This window comes from Rhinopithecus roxellana, chromosome 9, assembly GCF_007565055.1.
Source record: "Rhinopithecus roxellana isolate Shanxi Qingling chromosome 9, ASM756505v1, whole genome shotgun sequence".
In the NCBI taxonomy this organism is placed as follows: Eukaryota; Metazoa; Chordata; class Mammalia; order Primates; family Cercopithecidae; genus Rhinopithecus; species Rhinopithecus roxellana.
In genome coordinates this window covers 40,041,904-40,066,139 of record NC_044557.1, presented here as the reverse complement: position 1 = coordinate 40,066,139, position 24,236 = coordinate 40,041,904, and the positions used below count along the sequence as shown (strand labels likewise).

The window sequence follows — 24,236 nt, the reverse complement described above, 5'->3', positions numbered from 1 at the left end:
TGCCTCAGATACAAAGGACTTGAGATAATTTTCAGTAAGGTTATAAAGTATGGAATAGTGATAAAATAGCTGTAAGAATAGAATCAAAGTATGGAGAAAGGAAATCTTTTGTAGGAAAATATTATCATAGGGCTAATATAATTGTGTAATTGAATATTATGTTTCACCTTCAGCTTATCTGGCAAAGTTACTAAAAAGAATCATAGTCAGTTATACATTTTCATACTTTTTCTCCTAAGAAACAAAGCTTTTGAAAGCTTTGTTTAAAAAAATTCTTAGATGGGGCTCTATATAGTGACACTAAACAGTATAGAGTTGTCCTCACCAAAGCAATGATAGCATGAATGTACTTTTTAATTGTCATATACCAGTGTGGGCCTATGATCATATTTCTCAAACATTTATGAATGTCTCTTGCTGTTGATTTTATAGAAATTCAAATTTTAGGTATTAATGATTATCTTTTTTTCTTAGTAATTTATTTCTTACATTTGTTTACTGTGCTTTCCAGAATACAGACATTGAAGTTTGGGACAAGATATTTATCTAACTTCTGGTAAGTCAAATAACTGTTTTAGAGAGGGAATTCGTAAAATAATTATACAGCTATATTTTCAGTCATTTAAGATTTAAGATAAAAGCAGTACTAATAAATTTTTATTGCATAATGAACTTTTTTGTAAATCTGTTTCTCTATTTAAAAAAAATCCATAAATGTATGTCATCATTTCCTAAAGAATTGGGTTACTTTTACTGAATTAGATAGATACTGATTTTTTTTGTGTGCAAAGTTATCTCAATATGGCTGGGCACAGTGACTGATGCCTGTAATCTCAGCACTTCGGGAGGCTAAGGTGGGTGGACCACTTGAGGTCAGGAGTTTGGGACCAGCCTGGCCAACATAGTGAAACCCTGTCTCTCCTAAAAATACAAAAATTAGCCAGGCGTGGTGGCACATGCCTGTAGTCCCAGCTACTCAGGATGCTGAGGCTGGAGGATTGCCTGAACCCGGGAGGCGGAGGTTGCAGTGACCGAGATCGTACCACTGTTCTCCATCCTGGGCAACAGGGTGAGACTCCATCTCAAAGAAGAAAAAAAAAAGTGATCTCAATATGACGTGGTTTAAGATCTAAGTTTTCAACATGATCCAGTTAAGATAGGAGTCAAATTATTAAAATCAATCTGAAATTGTTATCCTTATCAGCTTTATTTTCTTCTCTCAATTATAGTGAATTATTTCAAAAGCTAAACATGACACACTTCATGAACAGCTAGATGAAACCTTATAATTTTCACATTTAAATCTGCAACAAAGTTAACCATTAACCATCTACTCATTTTTGGTATTAAGAAATGACTCTATATACTATTTAAGTAGAGTAAAACATTTAACTTTATAGCTGTGGAGAAAATAATGCTGGATTATTTTTCTCTTCTAGTGTCAAAATTAACGACCTGCTACGGCAATGAAGAAAGAAACTGAATTTGTCATTTTCACCTAAAGAAAAATGATAGACAAAAATCAAACCTGTGGTCTAGGACAGGATTCTGTGCCCTATATGCTTTGTCTGATTCACATACTCGAAGAATGGTTTGGTGTGGAGCAGTTGGAGGACTATTTGAATTTTGCAAACTATCTCTTGTGGGTTTTTACACCACTAATACTTTTAATACTTCCTTACTTTACTATCTTTCTTCTCTACCTTACCATTATTTTCTTACACATTTATAAGAGAAAGAATGTATTAAAAGAAGCCTACTCTCATAATTTATGGGATGGTGCAAGGAAAACGGTGGCAACTCTGTGGGATGGACATGCAGCCGTTTGGCATGGTAAGCAAGGATACTTTCACCTCTGTGTTGCCATTCATATGTGCTGCATTGGAACCATGTTACCTTCCATTTTATTGATTGAGAAGATCCTGAAACATACAATAGAAGTGATATTTACTATTCCCTGTTATCTGTTTGCATGCATTGTGCATATGCACGTGTGTTTCTTAAAATGAGTTTTCCCATAGACATTAGTTTCCATTAAACAACCACGCAGCACTGTAGACTATAAGCTGAAATATGAAAATTTATATTTAAACCATCTAAAAGAGTAAGAGACTAATTAAAGCTATAGAAACTGCTTTAAAAATGCTTCAGTTGGCTGGGTGTGGTGGCTCACGCCTGTAATCCCAGCACTTTGGGAGGCCGAGGCAGGTGGATCACGAGGTCAGGAGATCGAGACTATCCTGGCTAGCATGGTGAAACCCCGTCTCTACTAAAAATACAAAAAAAATTAGCTGGGCATGGTGGTGGGCGCCTGTGGTCCCAGCTACTCGGGAGGCTGAGGCAGGAGAATGGTGTGAACCCAGGAGGCGGAGCTTGCAGTGAGCCGAGATTGCGCCACTGCACTCCAGCCTGGGTGACTGAGCAAGTCTCCGTCTCAGAAAAAAAAAAAAAAAATGCTTCAATTATTTAGCGTTTACTTCTGTTCAAAATAAGTTTGACTTTACCAGTGTGGATTTAATAAAATGAAATATTAAATAATATTACATTAAATATAATTTGCATACCAAAATTTACGCATTTTCTGTTGATTCATTCCTGAGGTTGGTGTGTCTTTCTGAATAAATAAGATAGCAATAGGTTTCTCTCCAGGATAGTCATTCTTTTCTTTATTACTCGACAAATTTTGATGTTGTATACTTAATGATTGGTGGTTCTTCTTTGTTTGGCCATCATGAAAGTTGCCCTCTGGTTTTTAAGTGTTTAGTGTTTCACTCTACCAACTTTTACTTCATTATTCCACCAATACCTAGTTTGTTGGTCTCTTTTGTTTTTAGACTACACAAAATTACTGAAGGTTCAATAGCCATGTAACAAACATTGGCTTTCTGTATTATGTTGTTGAGCATCAAAGTGGTTTCATAGAAGGACATGGAAGGAAGCACAGACCTTAAAATGACGCTTGAGGATATATATCACTGAACTATTAGGCTGCTATTAGCAAAAATCACCAATGACATGCTTATTAGACTAATGTGTTGTCATTTTAATACTACATACATATTTAACGAACCTACAAATTTTTTTTGAGCACCTACTATGCCAGACACTATCAAATGCTTAACATAAATTAACTGCTTTAAATCTCATAACATAATGGAGTCTGTGGTACCCCAATTTTACTCATGAGGAAATTGAGGCACAGAGAGGTTGCTATTTGCCCAGGGTATACTAGGAATAGAGCCAGGTTACAACCCCAGATACCTGGGAGTATACATTTGAGAGAGCTCTTGGAGGTAAAATAGACAGAACTTGGGGACTGAGTGTAGAGTCTTGAGGGAGGAGGAGTTAAAATGCAGTAAGATTTCTACTGCTAGACAGGGAAACATGAACAGGAAGTGCTCCAAGAATAGCAACCACGTGAGCAGAAGCACAAAGGTGGAAAAGTACTCTAGGAGCCACAGTTAGTTCATATGATATATGAAATAATGTAATGTCACTTCATAGGCAATGGGGGCCTCAAGGGGCTTGAAAGCGTTGGACTAGAGTGGTAATGCACTGATACTTTCTCAGCAGGGTCTAGTATGATCACATCTGCTTTAAGAGTGACACAGTTAAATAGTACTAGGTTTTCATGTTTACTGGCACTATAGTAAACTTTTTTAAAAAAATATTTGATTAATTGGATTTTTCTGCTTTCAACCAGGTGGTTTGGTATTATGTGAGTAGTTCAATTGTTTATTATTATTATTATTATTTTTTGAGATGGAGTCTCGCTCTGTCGCCCAGGCTGGAGTGCAGTGGCCGGATCTCAGCTCACTGCAAGCTCCGCCTCCCGGGTTTACGCCATTCTCCTGCCTCAGCCTCCCGAGTAGCTGGGACTACAGGCGCCCGCCACCTCAGCTGGCTAGTTTTTTTTAGTATTTTTTAGTAGAGACGGGGTTTCACCGTGTTAGCCAGGATGGTCTCGATCTCCTGACCTCGTGATCCACCCGTCTCGGCCTCCCAAAGTGCTGGGATTACAGGCTTGAGCCACCGCGCCCGGCCCAATTGTTTATTATTTTAAAACATACTCTGTAAAGACAGAGAGAACCTTGGTAATATTCTATATAGAATCCTTCAGAGGAGTTTCTTTATTGCTCAGAAAATGTATTTGATGGGACAGTTGATCCTCAGACAAACTCAGTGACTGTTTTGTAGAGCTTAAAATAAATTGAATTACTTGAGTTAGAATTATATAATTGGAAAGAAATTGTATAATATGGAAACATAAAATCTCGCAATATCATTAAATTATTTTTCAAAACATTCTCAAGTCCATTTGAGTAGCTTATTTCATACTAGAATCACAGTTATCATACTTAATTTAATCTGTTTTGTGAAGATCTTATAAACTACTTTAGAAATGTATTTCCTGCTCTGAAATTTAGACTGAAGTCTTTATGTTTTGAATGTTTATTTCTTAGCTGATCAGACAGGAATACACTTAAGGAAAGAAACAGACTGATATTTTCAGATTTCCATATTCTGGACTTTAGTTTTGTCTTCTATACAAATGACAGCCTTTCTAGAGACAGCTGTTCTATGTGGAGGAATATGGCCCTAAGAACTTACTTTCCTATTACAACCACTCTAGATTTCCTTCTTTTTCATCCTTTTTCTTTGATCCTGATTCTGCCCTTGATCTCTGGATGCTCACTTTTTTCTTTTTGCCAGGACCAGTGGAGGCCGTGTCTGTAATGGTGTGTCTGACAGTGGTGACATGGGAAGGGACTGTGGATTTTATGGCTAGTGCCATGATCACCATTTTATTCACTCCTTAGAATATCTTGACTTCCCAACTTCTGTGATCAAATACATAGGATATTTTCCTCTGTATAGGTGGATCTTACTTAAATCTTTTCTATTCCCTACTAACTGCCAACAGTACAGCGTTGCTGTAAGAAATAAATTTGTTGGCCTTGGTAGCCATATAGAGGACAGCAGGCAGGTAATGTTAGCTAAGGGAGGAGAACAAACAGCCAGCCTGGAACTGGGCGTATGTTAGCAGGAAGCTTCCAGATATCATCCTCTCTCCAGGTCCACCACCTTTCATCCTGTCATTTACTCCCACTGCTGAAACCCTTTCTTCCGTTTGCAGAGACGTAAAATAGGGCTTGCAGTGTGGAAGGAAGGGGCAGGGATGGCATGAGCCTCTGATCTTGCTTCTACTACAGGACAGAGATTTTCTTGTAATCTAGTTCAAATCTATGATTAAAGTTTTTCCCCCACATGTAATAAGGTTGTACAAAATCATTTTTGTTTTTTTCATGAATAGAATGAGGACATTTCTAAGGAATTGTTTAAATACATAAAAATGAAGTCTTATGTTTGCGAATGAACTTGAAGTTTACAGCATTGTGGTATCTGTGTATATGTAACAGTGTAAATGGTATTTTATTTTACATTTGGTCACTAATAATTTTTCCTGTTTTAAATATATGTATTTTTTATTTTTATTTATATTTACTTAGTTTTGAGACAGAGTCTCTCTCTTGTGTCCCAGGCTGGAGTGCAGTGGTGTGAGCTCAGTTCACTGCAACCTCCACTTCCCAAGTTCAAGCGATTCTCGTGCCTCAGCCTCCCGAGTAGCTGGGACTATAGGCGCATGCCACCACACCTGGCTAATTTTTGTATTTTTAGTAGAGACAGGGTTTCACCATGTTGGCCAGGCTGGTCTCGAACTCCTAACCTCAGGTGGTCCTCCTGCCTCACCCTCCTAAAGTGCTGGTATTATAGGCATGAGCCACTGTGCCCGGCCTGTATTTACTTAAAATTTTTTTTTTTTTTTTTTTTTTTTTTTTTTGTAGAGACAGGGATTTCACTGATTTGCCCAGGCTGATCTTGAACTCCTAGCCTCAAGCAATCCTCCTGCCTTGGCCTCCCAAAGAACTGGCATTACAGGCTTAAGCCATCACACCTGGCCTACTTTTTCTGTTTTTATTGATGAATTATTTTATGACTAATTTTTAAATTTACTGTAGGTCATGTTATCTCAGAGAAGTTGTAACTTATTTGATGGCTTCTGCAAATAAGGATGTTCTCATACTTAACCTCAGTAAACCCATTAAAATTGGAAAATTAACGTTGTTATGTTACTAACATCAAATCTTTAGAGTTCATTGAAGTTTACAGCCTTCCTATTTGACTCTATTTTTTTATAGTTTCCATCTTTCCGCTGAAATTCCTAATCTGATTGCGCATGTATCCACCTTTTCCACTAGATCCTTTAAGTTTATTTATTCATTTTTATTTTTAGAGTCAGGGTCTCACACTGTCACCTGTGAATTTAGCTAAACCCAGCCTGGAGTGCAGTGGCATGATCATAGCTCACTACAGCCTTCACCTTCTGGGCTCAGGCAATCTTCCCGCCTCAGCCTCCCAAGTAACTGAGACTACAGGCACATGCCACCATGCCCAATTAATTTTTTTATGTTTTTGCAGAGATGGGTCTTGCCATGTTGCCCAGGCTGGTCTCTAACTCTTGGGCTCAAAAGTCCTACCACCTCAGTCTCCCAAAGTGTTGGGATTACAGGCTTGAGCCACTGCATTCCCCTTTAACTTATTAATCATAGTTATTTTATAGTTTCCATCTGATAGTTTCAACATTTGGGTGTGTTAATTGTTTTAGCTCTTGACAGTGGGTTTTTTTCTTGCTATTTTACGTCATTTTTTAATCCAATTCTGGCCATTGTAAAAGAACAATGGGTAAATAGTATTTATGACTGAGAATTGGCTCATAAAAAGTATTTATGACTAAGAATCTGTTAGGCCATTGGTGGTTGGTTGGAGGTGGATTCAATTTACTGAGTGGTTGAACTGGATTTGGCTTTTATTGCTGCGCTGCAGCTACCTTCAATTCAGCACAGACTTCAGACTCCTACTGTTATCTTGTGCATAGTGTAGGGCCTGAAGTAGAGGGATTTTTTGGTTGTTTCTGCTCCACCTTCAGTCCTGTATGCCTTTGCCACAGGAGGAGTCTCTTCATGCCCCTCCTGTGACCCCAGGAAAAGGTCACCTTTGCTTATAACTCCACATGGGGGTACATGGGGACTCCTCACACCCCTTCTTCATGCCCCTGCCCTCATTCCCCCAGGAGCTGAGGTATAGCACTCCTCAGTTTTCAGGTTTAGCTAAAATCTTACTGGGCTCTTTATTCCTGCGGCTTAGGGGTGAGGCTTTCTGTGTTCCCTTCCCTTCTCCTTGTGTTGGGGGTTTTGTCATGGGAACAAGTTTGCTGCCACTGCCTCTGTGGTAGATCTCTGATTTATGTCACTTAAGTACTCTGGGCCCCCCAGAATTTCCTGCCACCCACCCCTACTGCCCAGCGGTAGATATTTTGCTTCTACCCCTTCTCTAGAATAGTGAGCTTTTACCTGACACTGGGCTGGTGAGGGTGGAGGAGTGTGTGGGGAAGGGGAGTGGAGCTCTGCCCCTCCCAGCATTACATGCCTTTTGCATATACCCTTTTCTCAGAGGGAGTGAAAGGGTTTCCTGCCCCTTTCCCAGTGTCTGACAGGTTTTGCTTCTATGAGAGAAAATTCCAGGAAGTAAGTGGGGATTTTTGTTCCCTGTACCATTAGCAGGGGCTCTCTTTACTCTCCAGCTTCACCTCTAATCTTTCTTGTGAGCACACACTGAGGTCTGTGGAGAAGTTGGAGAGTGACTACTTGGGGCTTCCAGAGTTTCTACATTCAATACTAGCCCACCCTGGGACTTTAAGTATTTTTTAATGTGTCACTGCTTACCTACTTTTATGGCATCTGCCTCTTCCTCCCATTCTCAGTTTTTATCTTTCCTTAGAGGGGTTTATCACCCTTTGAAGTTCAGTTCTCCTGGTTGCCATATGACCACTGCTCTCTGACATGCTTAAGAAAAAAGATTTGTATTCCAGGCTTTTTCTCATTAGTAGGGTGGGAGTGATGTTCCCTTCTGGCTACAGAGTTTCTCTTATTAATAATACTCTCCTTTTTAAATGTTTTCAACCCCGTCCTCTCACAGTGAAACCTGGCTCCCATTATTCTTGCTATGTTGACTCATTTGATCAGTTCCCCTGGGTGTTACCCATCTCCCATCATTGCTGCCTTCCCCTACAACTCATGGATGCCCTCTCCTTGCTTGTGCCAGGCCACCACTTTATACAGTGCCCTGGCTAGCCGCTGAGGCTGTGATGCCCCACACCAGGCCACCTGTTTTGGGCTCTGGCCCCTCCTGCCAGGCTGCTGCTGGTTGTGGATGCCCCCATTTCATTCAGGCTGTGACCCCCCAAGCTTCCGTGACCCTTGCCTCCTCTCCTCCCCCTCAGCAGCCCCCCCACCCTGTGATAGGCTGTCTTCTGTGTGGTGCCCTCATGACTGCTCTGGCTGACTCCCCACTCCACGCCACCTGTGTTGGTGCCCTCCTTAGTGTCTGGCACCAATACTCCAGGCCACCTCTCCAAACAGGTGTCCGCTTCTCTGTAGCCCACCTAATGGCTGTAGGACTGGTTTGTTCAAGAAAGAAAGAGAAGAGGAAAGAGGGAAGAAGGGGGAAAGGGGAAGAGAACCAGGAAGACTAGTGGACTTGTGAGAAAAGGCTGAGCTACCAACCATCCTTTAGTGTAAACGAATTAATGAATTTATTTTAAGTGTATGCATTTTGTCTTTCGAACAGGTTATGAAGTTCATGGAATGGAAAAAATACCAGAAGATGGACCAGCACTTATAATTTTTTATCATGGAGCTATTCCTATAGATTTTTACTATTTCATGGCCAAAATATTTATACACAAAGGCAGAACTTGCCGAGTAGTAGCTGATCACTTTGTCTTTAAAATTCCAGGTAAACTTTCACTGTAGATAGTAATGTAAAAATGTTTTATTAACAAAACCAAGTTATGTGGTCATCTCTATCTTGAGCTCTCTAATGTCATTTGAAAAAGCTTTTTGCCTTTTTAGGGTGTATGTAACAAACTTGGAGCTCTAATATGGGAATATCTAATCATCCTTTTTAGGGAATATATCTAAAAATAAAGACATTTTGGCCAAAAATGTTAGCTCATTTTTTATTTTATACATTTTAAAATTGTTTATTTTTAAGTGAAAATTGTACTTTATGGTATACAACAATGTTTTTTAAAAATGTTTTTAAATTTTCCTTTTTAAAAAAATATATTTTTATATATTAAGGGGGTATAAGTGCAGTTTTTTTAATGCATCTATTGTGTAGTGGTGAAGTCTGAGCTTCTAGTGTACCCATTAACTACATAGTGAATATCTACCCAATTAGTAATTTTTTCCTTTTTAAGCAGGTATTTACTTGTTATTTTTCTAAGTTGTATCTTGAACTGTAACTTTAAAAACAGAAATTGTGATTTTTGCCAATTTATATTTTGATTTAGAGCTCAGTTGATTTTTCATGTAATGAATTTTTTCATGAAATACTGATTTTTGGAGTTTAATTTTGTTATAATTAGAGTTTGATAACTCTCAGTTTGATAGCAAATTAAAATTAGTTTAAAAAAAATAAAAAGTCATGATATATTTTGTCTTGGCCGAGCACAGTGGCTCATGCCTGTAATCCCAGCACTTTGGGAGGATGAGGTGGGCAGATCACCTGAGGTCAGGAGTTGAAGACCAGCCTGGCCAACATGGTGAAACCCCGTCTCTACTAAAAATACAAAAATTAGCCCAGTATGGTGGCTAATAGGCCTGCTGTAGGCCCAGCTACTCGGGAGGCTGAGTCAGGAGAATCACTTGAACCCGGGAGGTGGAGATTACAGTAAGTTGACATCGTGCCACTGCACTCCAGCCTGTGCAACAGAGTAAGACTCCATCTCAAAAAAAAAAAAAAAAAAGATGAATTTTTGTCTTCACATAATATTATACTACCTTAAAGAGTATATATAGGCCGGGCGCGGTGGCTCAAGCCTGTAATCCTAGCACTTTGGGAGGCCGAGACGGGCGGATCACGAGGTCAGGAGAGACCATCCTGGCTAACACGGTGAAACCCCATCTCTACTAAAAATACAGAAAACTAGCCGGGCGAGGTGGCGGGCGCCTGCAGTCCCAGCTACTCTGGAGGCTGAGGCAGGAGAATGGCGGGAACCCGGGAGGCGGAGCTTGCAGTGAGCTGAGATCCGGCCACTGCACTCCAGCCTGGGTGGCAGAGCGAGACTCCGTCTCAAAAAAAAAAAAAAAAAAAAAAAAAAAAAGTATATATATCATGTCTCTTATCATGTGTAACTTGCCTGATAAAATTTATAACAGTAAGATTGAGTACTACATTATTTATATTTACTTATTTAGATATGGGGTCTTACTATGTTGCCCAGGCTGGTCTGAAATTCCTTGCCTCAAGTGATCCTCCCACTGTGGCCTTCAAAAGGTTTGGGATTACAAGTGTGAGCCACTGCACCCAGCCGTGAAGATCACATTTAAAAAAATCTGTTTTGTAATCCCAGCACTTTGGGAGGCCAAAGCGGGTAGATCACAAGGTCAGGAAATGGAGACCACGGTGAAACCCCGTCTCTACTAAAAATACAAAAAATTAGCCGGGCGCGGTGGCGGGCACCTGTAGTCCCAGCTACTCTGGAGGCTGAGGCAGGAGAATGGCGTGAACCCGGGAGGTGGAGCTTGCAGTGAGCCAAGATTGCGCCACTGCACTCCAGCCTAGAGGACAGAGCGAGACTCCGTCTCAAAAAAAAAAAAAAAAAAAAAATCTGTTTATAAAGGTCATGTGTGTGTGTGTGTGTGTGTATGTGTGTGTGTGTATATATATATATATTTTTTATTTTGAGACAGAGTCTTGGTCTGTCACCTGGGCTAGAGTGCAGTGGCACAATCTTGGCTCACTGCAACCTCCGCCTCCTGGGTTCAACCAGTTCTCGTGCCTCAGCCTCCCAAGTAGTTGGGATTGCAGGCGCCTGCCACCACACCTGGCTAATTTTTGTATTTTTAGTAGAGAGGGTTTTACCATGTTGTCCAGGTTGGTCTCGAACTCCTGACCCCAGGTAATATACCCGCCTCGGTTTCCCAAAATGCTGGGATTATAGGCATGAGCCGCCATGCCTAGTTGGCCATATGTGTGTGTGTATGTGTATGTATGTGTGTATATGTGTGTGTGTGTTTATGTATGTATTTATTTATTTATTTTGCGAAGGAATCTCACTCTTGTTGCCCAGGCTGGAGTGCAATGGTGCAATCTCGGCTCACTGCAACCTCCGCCTCTCGTATTCAAGTGATTCTCCTGCCTCAGCCTCCCAAGTTGCTAGGATTACAGGCTCCCGCCACCATGCCTGGCTAATTTTTGTACTTTTAGTAGAGATGGAGTTTCACCGTGTTGGCCAGGCTGGTCTTGAACTCCTGACCTCAGGTGATTCGCCCACCTTGGCCTCCCTAAAGTACTGAGATTATAGGCATGAGCCACCGTGCCTGGCCACCCTTATATATATATATTTTAAAAAGATTAATTAACCAAATGGTTTAGAGTTTTACAAATATCATTCTTGAGTAAACTCATTGAGATTAAATCTTACTTTCTTTTGTCACTGAATCACCAGAAACAAGCCAAGAGAGTTGATAGTATGTTCTGTGGAATAAAAGCAAAAGCTGACATATCAACCAGACAAACACAACCAAACAATGAATTAAGTAATGATCTACTTCATTGCCTATAACAGCTAATGCTTTGGGTATCTGTGTGTCACTAAAAAACCATTTGTACTTTGTGTATAAGCAGTATTGGCTATGTTTTCTGTAAAAAACTAACATGATCACTGTAGTAGATTTGGAAACTAAAAAACAGAACATCATTATAATTTTACTATCTTAACATAATGTTACCATTTTTTATTTAGTTTATTTTTTTACTTATAGTCGCATAGGCAATTTTGTGGGGTTTTTTTTAAGATTTAATGTTAGCATTAACATTTTTACCATGTTTTATAAGAAAAAGTTTTAGTGTATGACTAGAACATTTACTTAACTGTTTTTCTCTTATGGAGCATTAGGTTGCTTCTATTTTTTTTTTTTTTTTTCGTTTTTAGGAATAATAAAATGAATATTTTTAACATTTGCCTTTTTCAAAACATTACCCTCTTTATGATTTTTTAAATATTTTGATGCTAATTTACCTTAAGTCCTTCTTTGCTTTCTGAAGGAATAAAATCATAATTCTCAGCACAAGAGAGATTTTAGGGTGAGTGCTGTGGCTCACAGCTATAATTCCAGCACGTTGTGAGGCTGAAGTGGAGTATTGCTGGAGCTCAGAAGGTTGAAACCAGCCTGGGCAACATAGCAAGACCTCGTCTCTACTAAAAGTTAAAGAAAAAAAACATCAGTCAGGCATGGTGGCACAGTGCCTGGAGTCCCATCTACTTGGGAGGCTGAGTGAGAGGATCGCTTGAGCCCAGTAGAGCAAGGCTCTAGTGAGCTACTTTTGTGCCTCTGCATTCCAGCCTGGGTGACAGAGCAAGACCCTGTTTCCAAAAAAAAAAAGAAATTTTATGTTTTATTATGTATGAATCCTCCCCTGTTCATTCATTCATTATCAGAATGCATCTAGTTGAATCAGTGAACATTTAATATGATGTGGAGTGACAAATTTTTATTTTTACTTTTTTTTGAGAGAGTCTCGCTCTGTTGCCCAGACTGGAGTGCAGTGATTTGATCTTGGCTCACTGCAACCTCTGCCTCCTGGGTTGAAGCCATTCTCTTGCCTTAGCCTCCTGAGTAGTTGGATTACAGGCACGTGCCACCACGCCAGGCTGATTTTTGTATTTTCAGTAGAGACAGGGTTTCACCACGTTGGCCAGGTTGGTCTTGAACTCCTGACTGTAAGTGATCTGCCTGCCTCTGTCTCCCAAAGTGCTGGTATTACAGGCATGAGCCATCGTGTCTGATGAGTCTGCGTAGTTTTTAACATCAAATGCATCCCTATATTTCCCATTCTCAGGGAATAATGTATACTAACATCAGTCCTCAGAAGTTCCAGTATGGGATTTGATTAAAATACTTAATTACAAACAGGATTATTTCTTTCATCCATAAATAGTTGTAATTTGGAAAGCAGTAAAATATTAAGACTTGGAATTAACTGTTCTTGAGTCAAGCACTCTCACTTTATTAAAATCTCTTAATGATGTTTGCTATTATTTTAAAAATTTAATTATAGAATTAGCATTATCTAACTTTTAATTTTAAATAGATTTGATCATGGTCTTGCCACTTTTGGCAGAGCTAAGCATAGTTAGATTAACATTCTCCTGAGTGATTCTCTTTTTTATAGGGTTAATGGAAGATTAGATTTCTGATTGCTGATAGGATATCATTTTTGAATCCCATCAGAATCCCATTTCTGGAGTCTCTGCCCTGCCACTTCTTAGATGTGTGACTTTGAGCAAGCTATTATTCTGTAAGCCCAAGTTTTCCCATTTGTAAAGGTTGGGGAAGAATACCTGTTTGTCAAGATTGTTGTGAGTTTTACTTAAGAATTTGAGCCAGGGTAGTAGGTAGTCAGTATGAGATGGTAATCAGTGGTAGGTGATAAGTAAGATGCAGCTATTACTTAACCAACAATATCAAGCTTAAGTTAACCTTTTGGGTTTTTGTTGATTTTAAAATGTAAAAGTTATGATTTAAGTATAAATAGTAAACCATGTAGTTTGTGAAGATTTTTGCTTTAGAAGAATCAAACAAGAAATAATTATGTCATATCTTCATACTCATGTTTCTTACAGGCTTTAGTTTATTACTGGATGTGTTTTGTGCTCTACATGGACCAAGAGAAAAATGTGTTGAAATTCTGAGGAGTGGCCACTTGTTAGCTATCTCACCAGGTGGAGTTCGAGAAGCCCTAATTAGTGATGAAACTTACAACATTGTATGGGGTCATCGCAAAGGCTTCGCTCAGGTTGCAATTGATGCAAAAGTGGTAAGTTGTATAAAATTAATTATTAAAGTAAAGCTTAGTCAAATTTAAAATACATGGTTAAGTAATGAGCCAAAGTGTATAAGAACTTAGACACTTTCACTGCAATACTTTAAAAATTAGTACATAGGCCAGGTGCGGTGACTCATGTCTGTAATCTCAGCACTTTGGGAGGCTGAGGCGGGCGGACCACGAGGTCAGGAGTTTGAGACCAGCCTGGCCAACATGGTGAAACCTCGTCTCTACTAAAAATACAAAAATTAGCTGGGCATGGTGGTGCATGCCTGTAATCCCAGCTACTCGGGAGGCTGAGGCAGGAGAATTGCTTGAACCTGGGAGGTGGAGGTTGCAGTGAGCTGAGATCGCACCACTGCACTCCAGCCTGGGTGACACAGCGAGACTCTCTTTCAGAAACAAAAAAACAACAAAAAAAACATGACTGGAGAATTTGAATGTCATTTTGTTCTTTTATTTTGGCTTTGGAAAGTATTGCCTAGCCTTTTGGTCTCCATATTGTACTTTAGCCTATGAAACACTTATCTATTACCTATGGAATGTTTCTCCTTTGGTTTCTGTTTAATTTTGATTGTCAGAAAAAGAAGTTATGTTTGATAGAGTATTGTTCTTTTTCCAGGCCAGTTAAAGAATATTGTCAGTAACTTAGTTTTTTAGTTGTATAGAAAATGAATTATGGCACATTTTACTTATTTCCCAAAGTCTTAAGCACTGACGTAGAAAACAAAAAACTAGGCTATATGAATAATATAGAATATAAAAGGATATACGCAGTTATACAAAAATTAAGAATAATACAATGTATATGAAAACAATGATAAAAGCTAAAATCCTAATCAAAGATAAGGTTAAGTTTTCAAGTTTATATTTTCAAAGAATTATTGCTTCAAAAGTTTAAGATAAAGATGACAAAAATAGATTTAAAACCACATAAATATGCCATGGGATTCTAATTCCTCATTCTTTAGTTTACATTTTCAACAACATATTGCTTGGAAGAAGACCTGAAAGGGATAAATGATATAGAGAAAAGAACTCTTTCTAATCTTCGAGTTTCCAGATAATTAATTTAAATAATCTAAATAATTTAATTGAGATTTGTATATAAAACTTCAGAAAGTTTAAGAAATACCTTTCTATAAGTTTAAAAACAAACAGAAATCTTATATGTTTGATAAATATTGTGCCACCCTAACATCTCATAGCACTTTTAAACTCTTTATCTTGTACTCCTATTCAGTAAGGAGGTGACGCATATAATTATTCCAATGTTGCAGATGAGGAGACTCAGGCACAGAGAGATGGAGGGATGGAAGGGATCTGGTCACTCAGCAAGGCAGCAGCAGAGCAGAGCACACAGTTCAGAACTCGAGGCAACTGGTACTGTTGCCATTCCTGACTACATTGCACAGTGAGTCTGCTGACATCCGAGACTGAAGGGGCTTCCCAGATACGTGAGGGAAACCTTTCAGTAATATATATATAGAGAGAGAGTTGTAAGTGGCACAAGTATCCCATCTGGAAAATCCCTTAATAGACCTCACAAAATTATAACCTGTGAACAAAATTTAAGGCTATTGTTACAGGATTAACCACATTTAAATTGTGACATAGTAATAGAAATTAAAGGGGAAAAAGCCTGATTGTCAAGGCAAGTTCACAAAATATTGGTAGAAAATATTATGGTTTATTTGAAAGTGACAGACTTTTGATATAATACAAATCACCCTGGTTTTGTGAATTCTTGAGACTTATGACTTTGATAAGAACTTTTAGCTAATTTCATGTCTAAATAAGTTGAGGAGAAAACTAGCCCATTTAATTGTAAAATAAATAGCAGATATAAAAGAAAATAATATTTTGTTTCAATAAAATTATATTAATTATCTCACTTTATCCATAAAAAGCTTTGAGATAGAGATAGTTATTATTATTTATCGCCATGTTTTGCATGAAGAACGTGAGGCTTAAACATGGTAAGTAACTTGTACAATGGCTACCACATTTTTAGTGACAGAGTTAAGACGTCAAGACCCCAATAATAGTTTTTTAAAATATACATTCTTAGCTGGACATGGGGGCTCATGCCTGTAATCCCAGCACTTTCGGAGGCCAAGGCAGGAGGATCACTTGAGGCCAGGAGTTCGAGACCAGCCTGGGCAACATGGTGAAACCCCATCTCTGCTAAGAGTACAAAAATTAGCTGGGCATGGTCTTAGCTACTCAGATAACTGAGGTTGGAGGATGACTTGAGCTTGGGAGGCAGAGGTTGCAGTGAGCCAAGATTGTGCCATTGTGCTCCAGCCTGGGCGACAGCAGGGCTCTGCCTCAAAAAAATATATATACATACTTTCTCTCTCTCTCTCAATCTCTCTCTCTTCCCCCCACTCTTACACACATACATATAGACACATTTATATATGTAAACAATTGAATTCTAGGTTGCTGATGCAACTCCTTTGTGTACAAAGTATGCATAAAAGAAGGAATGAAGGCTGAGGCGGGCAGATGACTTGAGGTCAGGAGATCCAGACCAGCCTGGCCAACATGGTCAAACTCTGTCTTTACTAACAACACACAAAAAAATTAGTTGGGTGTGGTGGTGCATGCCTGTAATCCCAGCTACATGGGAAGCGGAGGCAGGAGAATCACTTAAAAACCCAGAAGGCAGAGGTTGCAATGAGCCTAGATCATGCCACTGCACTCCAGCCTGGACAACAGAGCAAGACTCCATCTTAAATAAGAGGAATGAATAATTATATTGCAAGATCAAGTTGGGGTAAAGTAATGCTTGTGGCTTTAAGGATGAAAGCTTGAGTGCCAATGTAGAAACCATATTCCCAGACTATAGTGGGGAATACTGAGCCTGCTAGGGTAAGCTTTCTTTTATTTAGTGGGCTCTAGAAATGTCCAGCTTCTGGAGAGGTAGCTATTTAAGGAATGATATTTCAACAGAAAAGTCTTTATAAATGCATACATCAATACAGAATTCTGGGATCATGCCAGTCAGTAGATATAAATCCAGCCATACTGGTTGGAAGTGGCAAATGGTATATGCATGAGCTGAAATATTTCTGTTTCTTCTTGGACATTTTCGGTTCTCAACTCTAAAGACATTTTATAACTATTTAAAACATTAGGATTTCAGCTATCCTAATATTTTATTTTATGTAACTAATTTTATTTTACAAAACTAGTAGTGATTTCCAGATAATAATCAATAATATAATTATATAATAATTATATAATAATAATAATTATTATTATTATTAAAGGCCAAGTATGGAGGCTCATGCCTGTAATCCCAGCACTTTGGGAGGCTGAGGCAGGAGGATCCCTTGAAGCCAGTTCAAGACTAACCTGAGCAACAAAGCAAGGCCCCATCTCTACAAAAACAAGCAAATAAACTATATTTACTTATATGTATAAATAATTCAGTGTATTTTATCTTCTTTATCTTCTTGTGTTTTAGCTTTATGAGTTAACTCTATCAAATTTTAATTTCTTCATTTGACTGCTCTTTTTTATTATTTTTTTTGAGACAGAGTCTTGCTCTGTCACCCAGACTGAAGCACAATGGCGCGATCTCTGCTCACTGCAACCTCCGCCTCCTGGGTTCAAGCGATTCTCCTGCCTCAGCCTCCCGAGTAGCTGGGGTTACAGACACCAGCCACCACGCCTGGCTAATTTTTGTACTTTTAGTAGAGATGGGGTTTCACCATGTTGGCCAGGCTTGTCTCGAACTCTTGACCTCAAGTGATCCACCTGCCTCGGCCTCCCAAAATGCTGGAATTACAGGCGTGAGCCACCATGCCCAGCGCTGACTGCTTTTCTTTACCTAACTTCTCCCCTTTTCCTAACTGATTTTGAGATTGCTGCTGTCTACTTCTGACTTTGTATTCAGAGAGTACAAATTAATTCATTTAGCAGCATTGTCTCTGTTTAATTCCTCCGTCTCACTTTCTTTTAGCACCTAGTGGATTCCAGGCACTGTTCTAGGTGCTATACAGCAGTGAACAAAACAATGTCCCTGCAGTATATTAGGCATCTTCCTTCTGGTGAGAGGAGAGAGATATCAAACGATTGATTAGTTATATGTGAAGTAGTAGGTTTTATGAAGGCTTTGCCTGTAGTCTCTTTCCTTCAGTCCACTGTATTTTACTGTTTTCCAAAGCTTAGTAGGAATGACTTTTAAGATATCAGCTTATTTAAATATCTCACTCATTAAGCAGGTAATTTGGTATTAGGCATTTACTCATGGTTGACTGTAAGTAATATAATATTCCCCCAACCAAAATTTTATCTATTCTGAAGCATCATTTAATTCAGTATATTATGTATATTTTCAAGTGTTTCAATTTTTTATCTACTTCAGTATTCACAGTGGCATAACCTCTTTACATATCAATACTTCATTATTTTATATGTATTTAAGATCTTCATTATTAAAAAACATACTGAATCATTGATATTTTTGGAAAATAAAAATCATTAACTTATTAGCAGAAATTCTCTAACATCAAACAATTATGGAGAATTCTTTTTTTTTTTTTTTTGAGACGGTGTCTCGCTCTATTGCCCATACTAGAGCCCAGTGGTGTAATCGTGGTTCGCTGCAACCTCTGCCTCCTGGTCTTAAACAATCCTCCCACCTCAGCCTCCCAGGTAACAGACTACAGGCACATACCACCACACCCGGATAATTTTACATCTTTTTGTAGAGACAGGGTTTTGCCATGTTGCCTAGGCTGGTCTCAAACTTCTGGGCTCAAGTGATCCACCTGCCTTGGTCTCCCAAAGTGCTGGGATTACAGGCACGAGCCACTGCACCCAGCCAAATTCTTTAATATATGTGCTTTTCCTTTTTGTCTATGTGGTTGAGTCTTCTAGTTACTTTTCATTGATGTTGAGTATTTTAGATTTAATAGACTCACAAAAAATTGTACCAATTCCATGACAGCATCTTGCCAAAACTTGTCATTTAAATATACATAAATTTCCCTTTGGAGCCAGGTACAGTGACTCACGCCTATAATCCTAACACTTTGGGAGACTAAGGTAGGAGGATTGCTTGAACCTGGGAGGTTGAGGCTGCAGTGAGTCATGATCACACCACTGCAATCCAGCCTGAGCCACAGAGTGAGACTCTGTCCCCAACTCCCCCTGAAAAATTCCCCTTAGAATCCCTGCTTGCAACTTTTCTCCAGTGAGCATACTATTCAGTAGCCCACTAAAGCCAATTCAGTTTACCACATTCATTTTAAAATTGTAATCTCTATTTTGAGTTTCAAGGTTTTATGTGAAATGTTAGGAAAATTGGTCAATGAAATATATATTACCACTGGAGGGTAGTGTTTCCAATTTCTATTTTTACAAATGATCAAGTTGAATTTAGTTGATAAACCAATCGTGTGCTTTTATTTTAAAAATATTTTGTTTTCGTAATATCAAACAGGCCCTCAAAAGTTTGCATAATCACTTTGTGATCCCCCACACTCCCATGCTAATAAATGTGTATACCTTTTCTCTTTCTCCTATGCCAGTACTAACCAGACCCAACCCTGCTTAGCTTCTGAGATCAGACAAGATTGGGCATTGTAGGGAGACCCCCTGAAACTATTGCTACAGAATAAAAGACGAAATGCTCCTGATTATTGTAAATGTAAAATTGCATGCAGGATTGTATAAAGACAATGCCAGGTTGGACTGCCAGAATGAGCCAACAGCGCGTGATGTGCTTCCCCCTGCAGAGAGCCTATGAATGGACGTGCAGTCAGGGAGGTTTCACATCACCAAGATTCCTGTCCCAGAAAAGCAGATGTTCATAGTTCTGGGAATGGAATGTGACCCTTGTGGAGAGCCTATAAATGGATACATGAGGGGCGCCTGTCCATATGGATAAGATAGGGCTATAAACACCCTCATCTTGCCACAGCTCTTCTAGGCCTCTTTAGGGTTAAGGCATACTCTCTTCTGAGAATTTCTGGTCTAACTGGTTGTCTAGCTTCATATCCTGTTTCTATGGATTGTTTGTAACCAGCTCTTGCTGCAGCTGTTACTGCTGATTAATATCTTGCTAATCATAGGTTATGGAAAGTCTGTGTTTCTGTTTCAATGCTCTGGTAGAAATTACTGATGCACACACTATATTGTAAATTCTTATCTCTGATTGCATTGGGGAGTTATACCTGATATAAATGATGAATTGATGGGTGCTGACGAGTTGATGGGTGCAGCACACCAACATGGCATAAGTATACATATGTAACAAACCTGCACGTTATGCACATGTACCCTAGAACTTAAAGTATAATAAAAAAAAAGAAAAAGAAAAAAAAATTCTTATCTCTGTATACTGTACTTCTGCATACAGATGTTATGTTAAAGAATTACTTCATCCCCATGTGACCATCTCACGTCATAATCAAATGACCCTAAATCCCTCACTAAACTACCCCTGCCCTCACTAAACTTAATAATAAATGCTGGCATATCCAGTGCATTGGCAGCACCACGGGACCAGAAGGCGGTGACGCCCCTGGACCCAGCTTTCACTGTCTTGTGTGTGGCTATTATTTCTCGACCTGCCGATCTGCCTGGGAACAGAGAGAGCCCTGTTGCATTGCGGGCTGCTGGCCTGATCCTGCAATAGGGCATGTTCAGGGTGGCATGGCCATAGATGCCTTTTCTCTTTCTTAAAAAAAAAGTTTGCATTAGTTACTTTAATGGAGACATTGAATGGATTATTTACTTTTTAATTCAAATTCTCCTTTTCTTTAGCCCATTATTCCTATGTTTACACAAAATATTCGAGAAGGATTTAGATCACTTGGAGGAACAAGTAAGTTCTGATTTGTATGGTTTTGAATTACAATGTAATTTTTAAAATATTTGGGCTGTTGAACCCTATAAGGAAACCTTTTGAATTATTATCTTTAGAAAATTGATATACTGTTAAGACGTTTTTCGTTTAAAGTCCAAATGATAACTAGTTTTAAGTAATGGCAGTTCTTAATGCTCTATTTTTGTTGAGAGTATCATATACATACTGAAGTTCTTCAAATGGACTTTTAAAAACTTTACAGTGAGGCTGGGTGCGGTGGCTCATGCCTGTAATCCCAGCACTTTGGGAGGCCGAGGTGGGAGGATCACCTGAGGTCAAGGGGTCGAGACCAGCCTGGCCAACATGGAGAAACCCCATCTCTACTAAAAATACAAAATTAGCTGGGCATGGTGGCGGGTGCCTGTAATCCCAGCTACTTGGGAAGCTAAGGCAGGAGAATCACTTGAACCCAGGAGGTGAGGGTTGTGGTGAGCCAAGATTGTGCCATTGCACTCCAGCCTGGGCAACAAGAGTGAAACTCTGTCTCAAAAAAAAAAAAAAACAAAAAAAAACTTCACAGTGAATTAGCTAGTTTATTGTTTTAAACCATGGTGACAAGGTTTAGAATACATTTACAAAGTATCCCAACAGTCTCGTTCACTCACCCCAGAAGTTACAGCTTTAAAAATGGATGACAATATGATATTGAACTAAGATGAACTACCTAAGGAAATAGCATATTTGTTATCTTTGGTTTGTCACTTCTTGTTCTTTTTAAAAATATTTTGCACCATAATACATTTACACTGGAAAGTTCTTTTTACCTATCCTTTATTTATCGATTTTAAAAATCAGATTTTAATATAGTTATAGCAATGTTAATGATTGGGTGTGCTCATGGAATACTATGCAGCCATAAAAAAGGATGAGTTCGTGTCCTTTGTAGGGAGATGGATGAAGCTGGAATCCATCATTCTCAGCAAACTATCCCAAGGACAAAAAACCAAACACTGCATGTTCTCACTCATAGATGGGAATTGAACAATGAGAATACTTGGACACAGGAAGGGGAACATCACACACTGGGGCCTGTCATGGGGTGGGGGGAGGGGGTGATAGCATTAGGAGATATACGTAACATAAATGACAAGTTAATGGGTGCAGCACACCAACATGGCACATGTATACATATGTAACAAACCTGCATGTTGTGCACATGTACCCTGGAACTTAAAGTATAATAATAAAAAAATGATTAGGTGTGCTTTTTCTTTGCAATACCTGTTTTCTTATTTTGAAATATTCAGCTTATTGTACTCTATGGTTTGCATATTGTATTTAATTGATTATATTACATATTCCTAGCATTATTTGCTTTGTTTTGCTTTTTATCCTAGCACTATTATTATTAGTGTTCCTATCCACTTACAAGTCCCCTTCTGAAGAGCTTTAAACTGCCCTTGTTTCTTATATGTATAACATTGCTATTTTGTTGGTACTGCATTCTGTTTTTTAAGTCTTACTTTTTTCCCTTTTTATCAGATTTAAAGTGGAAAGGAAGATTGATGAGATCTTTAACTTTCATGGTGGATTTATTTCATCTATCTATCTATTTATGTATTTTGAGACAGAGTCTCTCTCTGTTACCCACACTGGAGTGTGGTGGCATGATCTCGGCTCACTGCAACCTTCACCTCTCAGGTTCCAGTGATTCTCCTACCTCAGCCTCCAGAGTAGCTGGGACTACAGGCATGTGCCAGCACGCCTGGCTAATTTTTATATTTTTAGCAGAGACAAAGTTTTGCCATGTTGGCCAGGCTGGTCTTGAACTCTTGACCTCATGTGATCCACCACCCTTCAGTCTTCCAAAGTGTTGGGATTACAGGTGTGAGCCACTATGCTCGGCTTATTTCTTCTAATTTTTTCCTGGCTAATTTATTTAGAATTTAGTGGCAAATCAGAAATTATTCCAGAAGTTTTGTTTATTTATTCATTTTGCCTGTGCTTTTTTTTTTTCACTTTTTTTCACTTTAAAGTTGAATATTCCAAAAACTAGTATCTAGTGATTTTGTGTGTGTGTGTGTGTGTGTCCTGTAGGATAGGGTGTATTCTGTGTTTTGATGTGTAAGCAATACTTTCAACTTTTGGTACAATCCATGACTGTGTGTTCCATATGGCCTGCCTATTTTGGATTCCTATGATGATATTTTAGATTTTTAAAAAAATTTAGTCCATCAGTTTATTTTTACATTATTACCACTTTTATTTAATCCTGATAAATTTCATATTTGGTCATTAGTATTAGTAGTTATTTGCTTTGATGTGTTTTTCCTAATTTATAATAATGTTTTGTCTTTACCTAGTTTATTTTGCATTATAGTCTCATATTTACATAAATTTATTCTTCCTTTTTTTGGTCTTTTATTTATCGAAGTTACTTATTTGTGAGTCTCTAGACTTTTTCACCTCTAGTAGTTTGGTAGCAGTTTAACCTTTGTTTTGCAATAATAGTAACTTGTTTGCCTTTTAAATTACTGTATTTTTATTTTTATTTTTTCATTTTTTACTTATTTTTGTTAAATTTCTATACTTTTAAAAGCTCATTAAAAAATAATTAATAGACTTTTTTGGGGGGCATTTTTAGGTTTATAGAAAGTACAGAGAGTTCTCATAAATCTCCTCACCACCCCCCAGTTTCTCCTATTTTTAATATCTTGCATTGGTGTGATATATTTGTTATAATTGATGAAAAACTCTTCTTTTTAAAAAATTGTATGAATTGCCAAGAAATGATACTTTTTGCCACCTTCCTGTAAGTTCTACATAATTAATTTGAAAGTTTACAATTACATGATCAGAATACTTAACAAGTTAAGATGATTGTGTTTACTCTAAAACAGGGTTATTTAGGTGGCTTTATGAAAAATTCCGCTATCCATTTGCTCCAATGTATGGAGGTTTTCCAGTGAAGTTACGGACCTATTTAGGTGACCCCATTCCGTATGACCCAAAAATAACAGCGGAAGAATTAGCTGAAAAGGTAAATTGCTTTTTCTTTTTTAGTTTTAGGACAGATTTTTATTTTCAATTATTATATTTTGAATGTCGCCGATTTATTTTTATATTCTACAAGCATGTCTAGGTCATTGGTTCTCAACCAGAGGTGATTGTACCCCCTAGGGAACATTTGCTAATCTCTGGAGACTTACTGTCACTACAGGCAGGAGTTGGGGTGTGAGGGGGTGCTACAGACATTTAATGGGTGGGGACCAGGGATAGAATTTATGGTAACCTATAGGATAGGAATATATTTCTATGCATAGGATTTTGGAAATATTGGACTGGAGTTTGGGAGAAAGTCAGAATTAATGATGGAGATTTCAGTCATTTGCACTGAGACAGTTACTTAAGCCATGAGCTTTATAAGGCAGGTGAGAGAGAAAGAAAAGTGCTG

The 24,236-nt window shown here is 38.5% G+C and overlaps 1 protein-coding gene across 8 annotated transcripts in view; it reads left to right on the top strand.

The window, feature by feature from the left end:
- TMEM68 (transmembrane protein 68) overlaps positions 1-24,236 on the top strand; it is a 40,223-nt gene that overhangs the window by 11,561 nt on the left and 4,426 nt on the right. For 3 of the 8 annotated variants that reach the window (XM_010362543.2, XM_030937778.1, XM_010362544.2), the window contains 6 exons: positions 512-556; positions 1,440-1,833; positions 8,689-8,856; positions 13,754-13,947; positions 20,740-20,800; positions 23,683-23,822. In XM_010362543.2, the coding sequence (XP_010360845.1) occupies positions 1,509-1,833; positions 8,689-8,856; positions 13,754-13,947; positions 20,740-20,800; positions 23,683-23,822 (888 nt within the window). In that variant the 5' untranslated portion in view covers positions 512-556; positions 1,440-1,508. Of the gene's footprint in view, positions 1-511; positions 557-1,439; positions 2,132-8,688; positions 8,857-13,753; positions 13,948-15,236; positions 15,394-20,739; positions 20,801-23,682; positions 23,823-24,236 lie in introns of those variants that run through there. The other 5 variants (XM_010362548.2, XM_030937781.1, XM_030937780.1 and 2 more) reach the window with 4 other exon arrangements.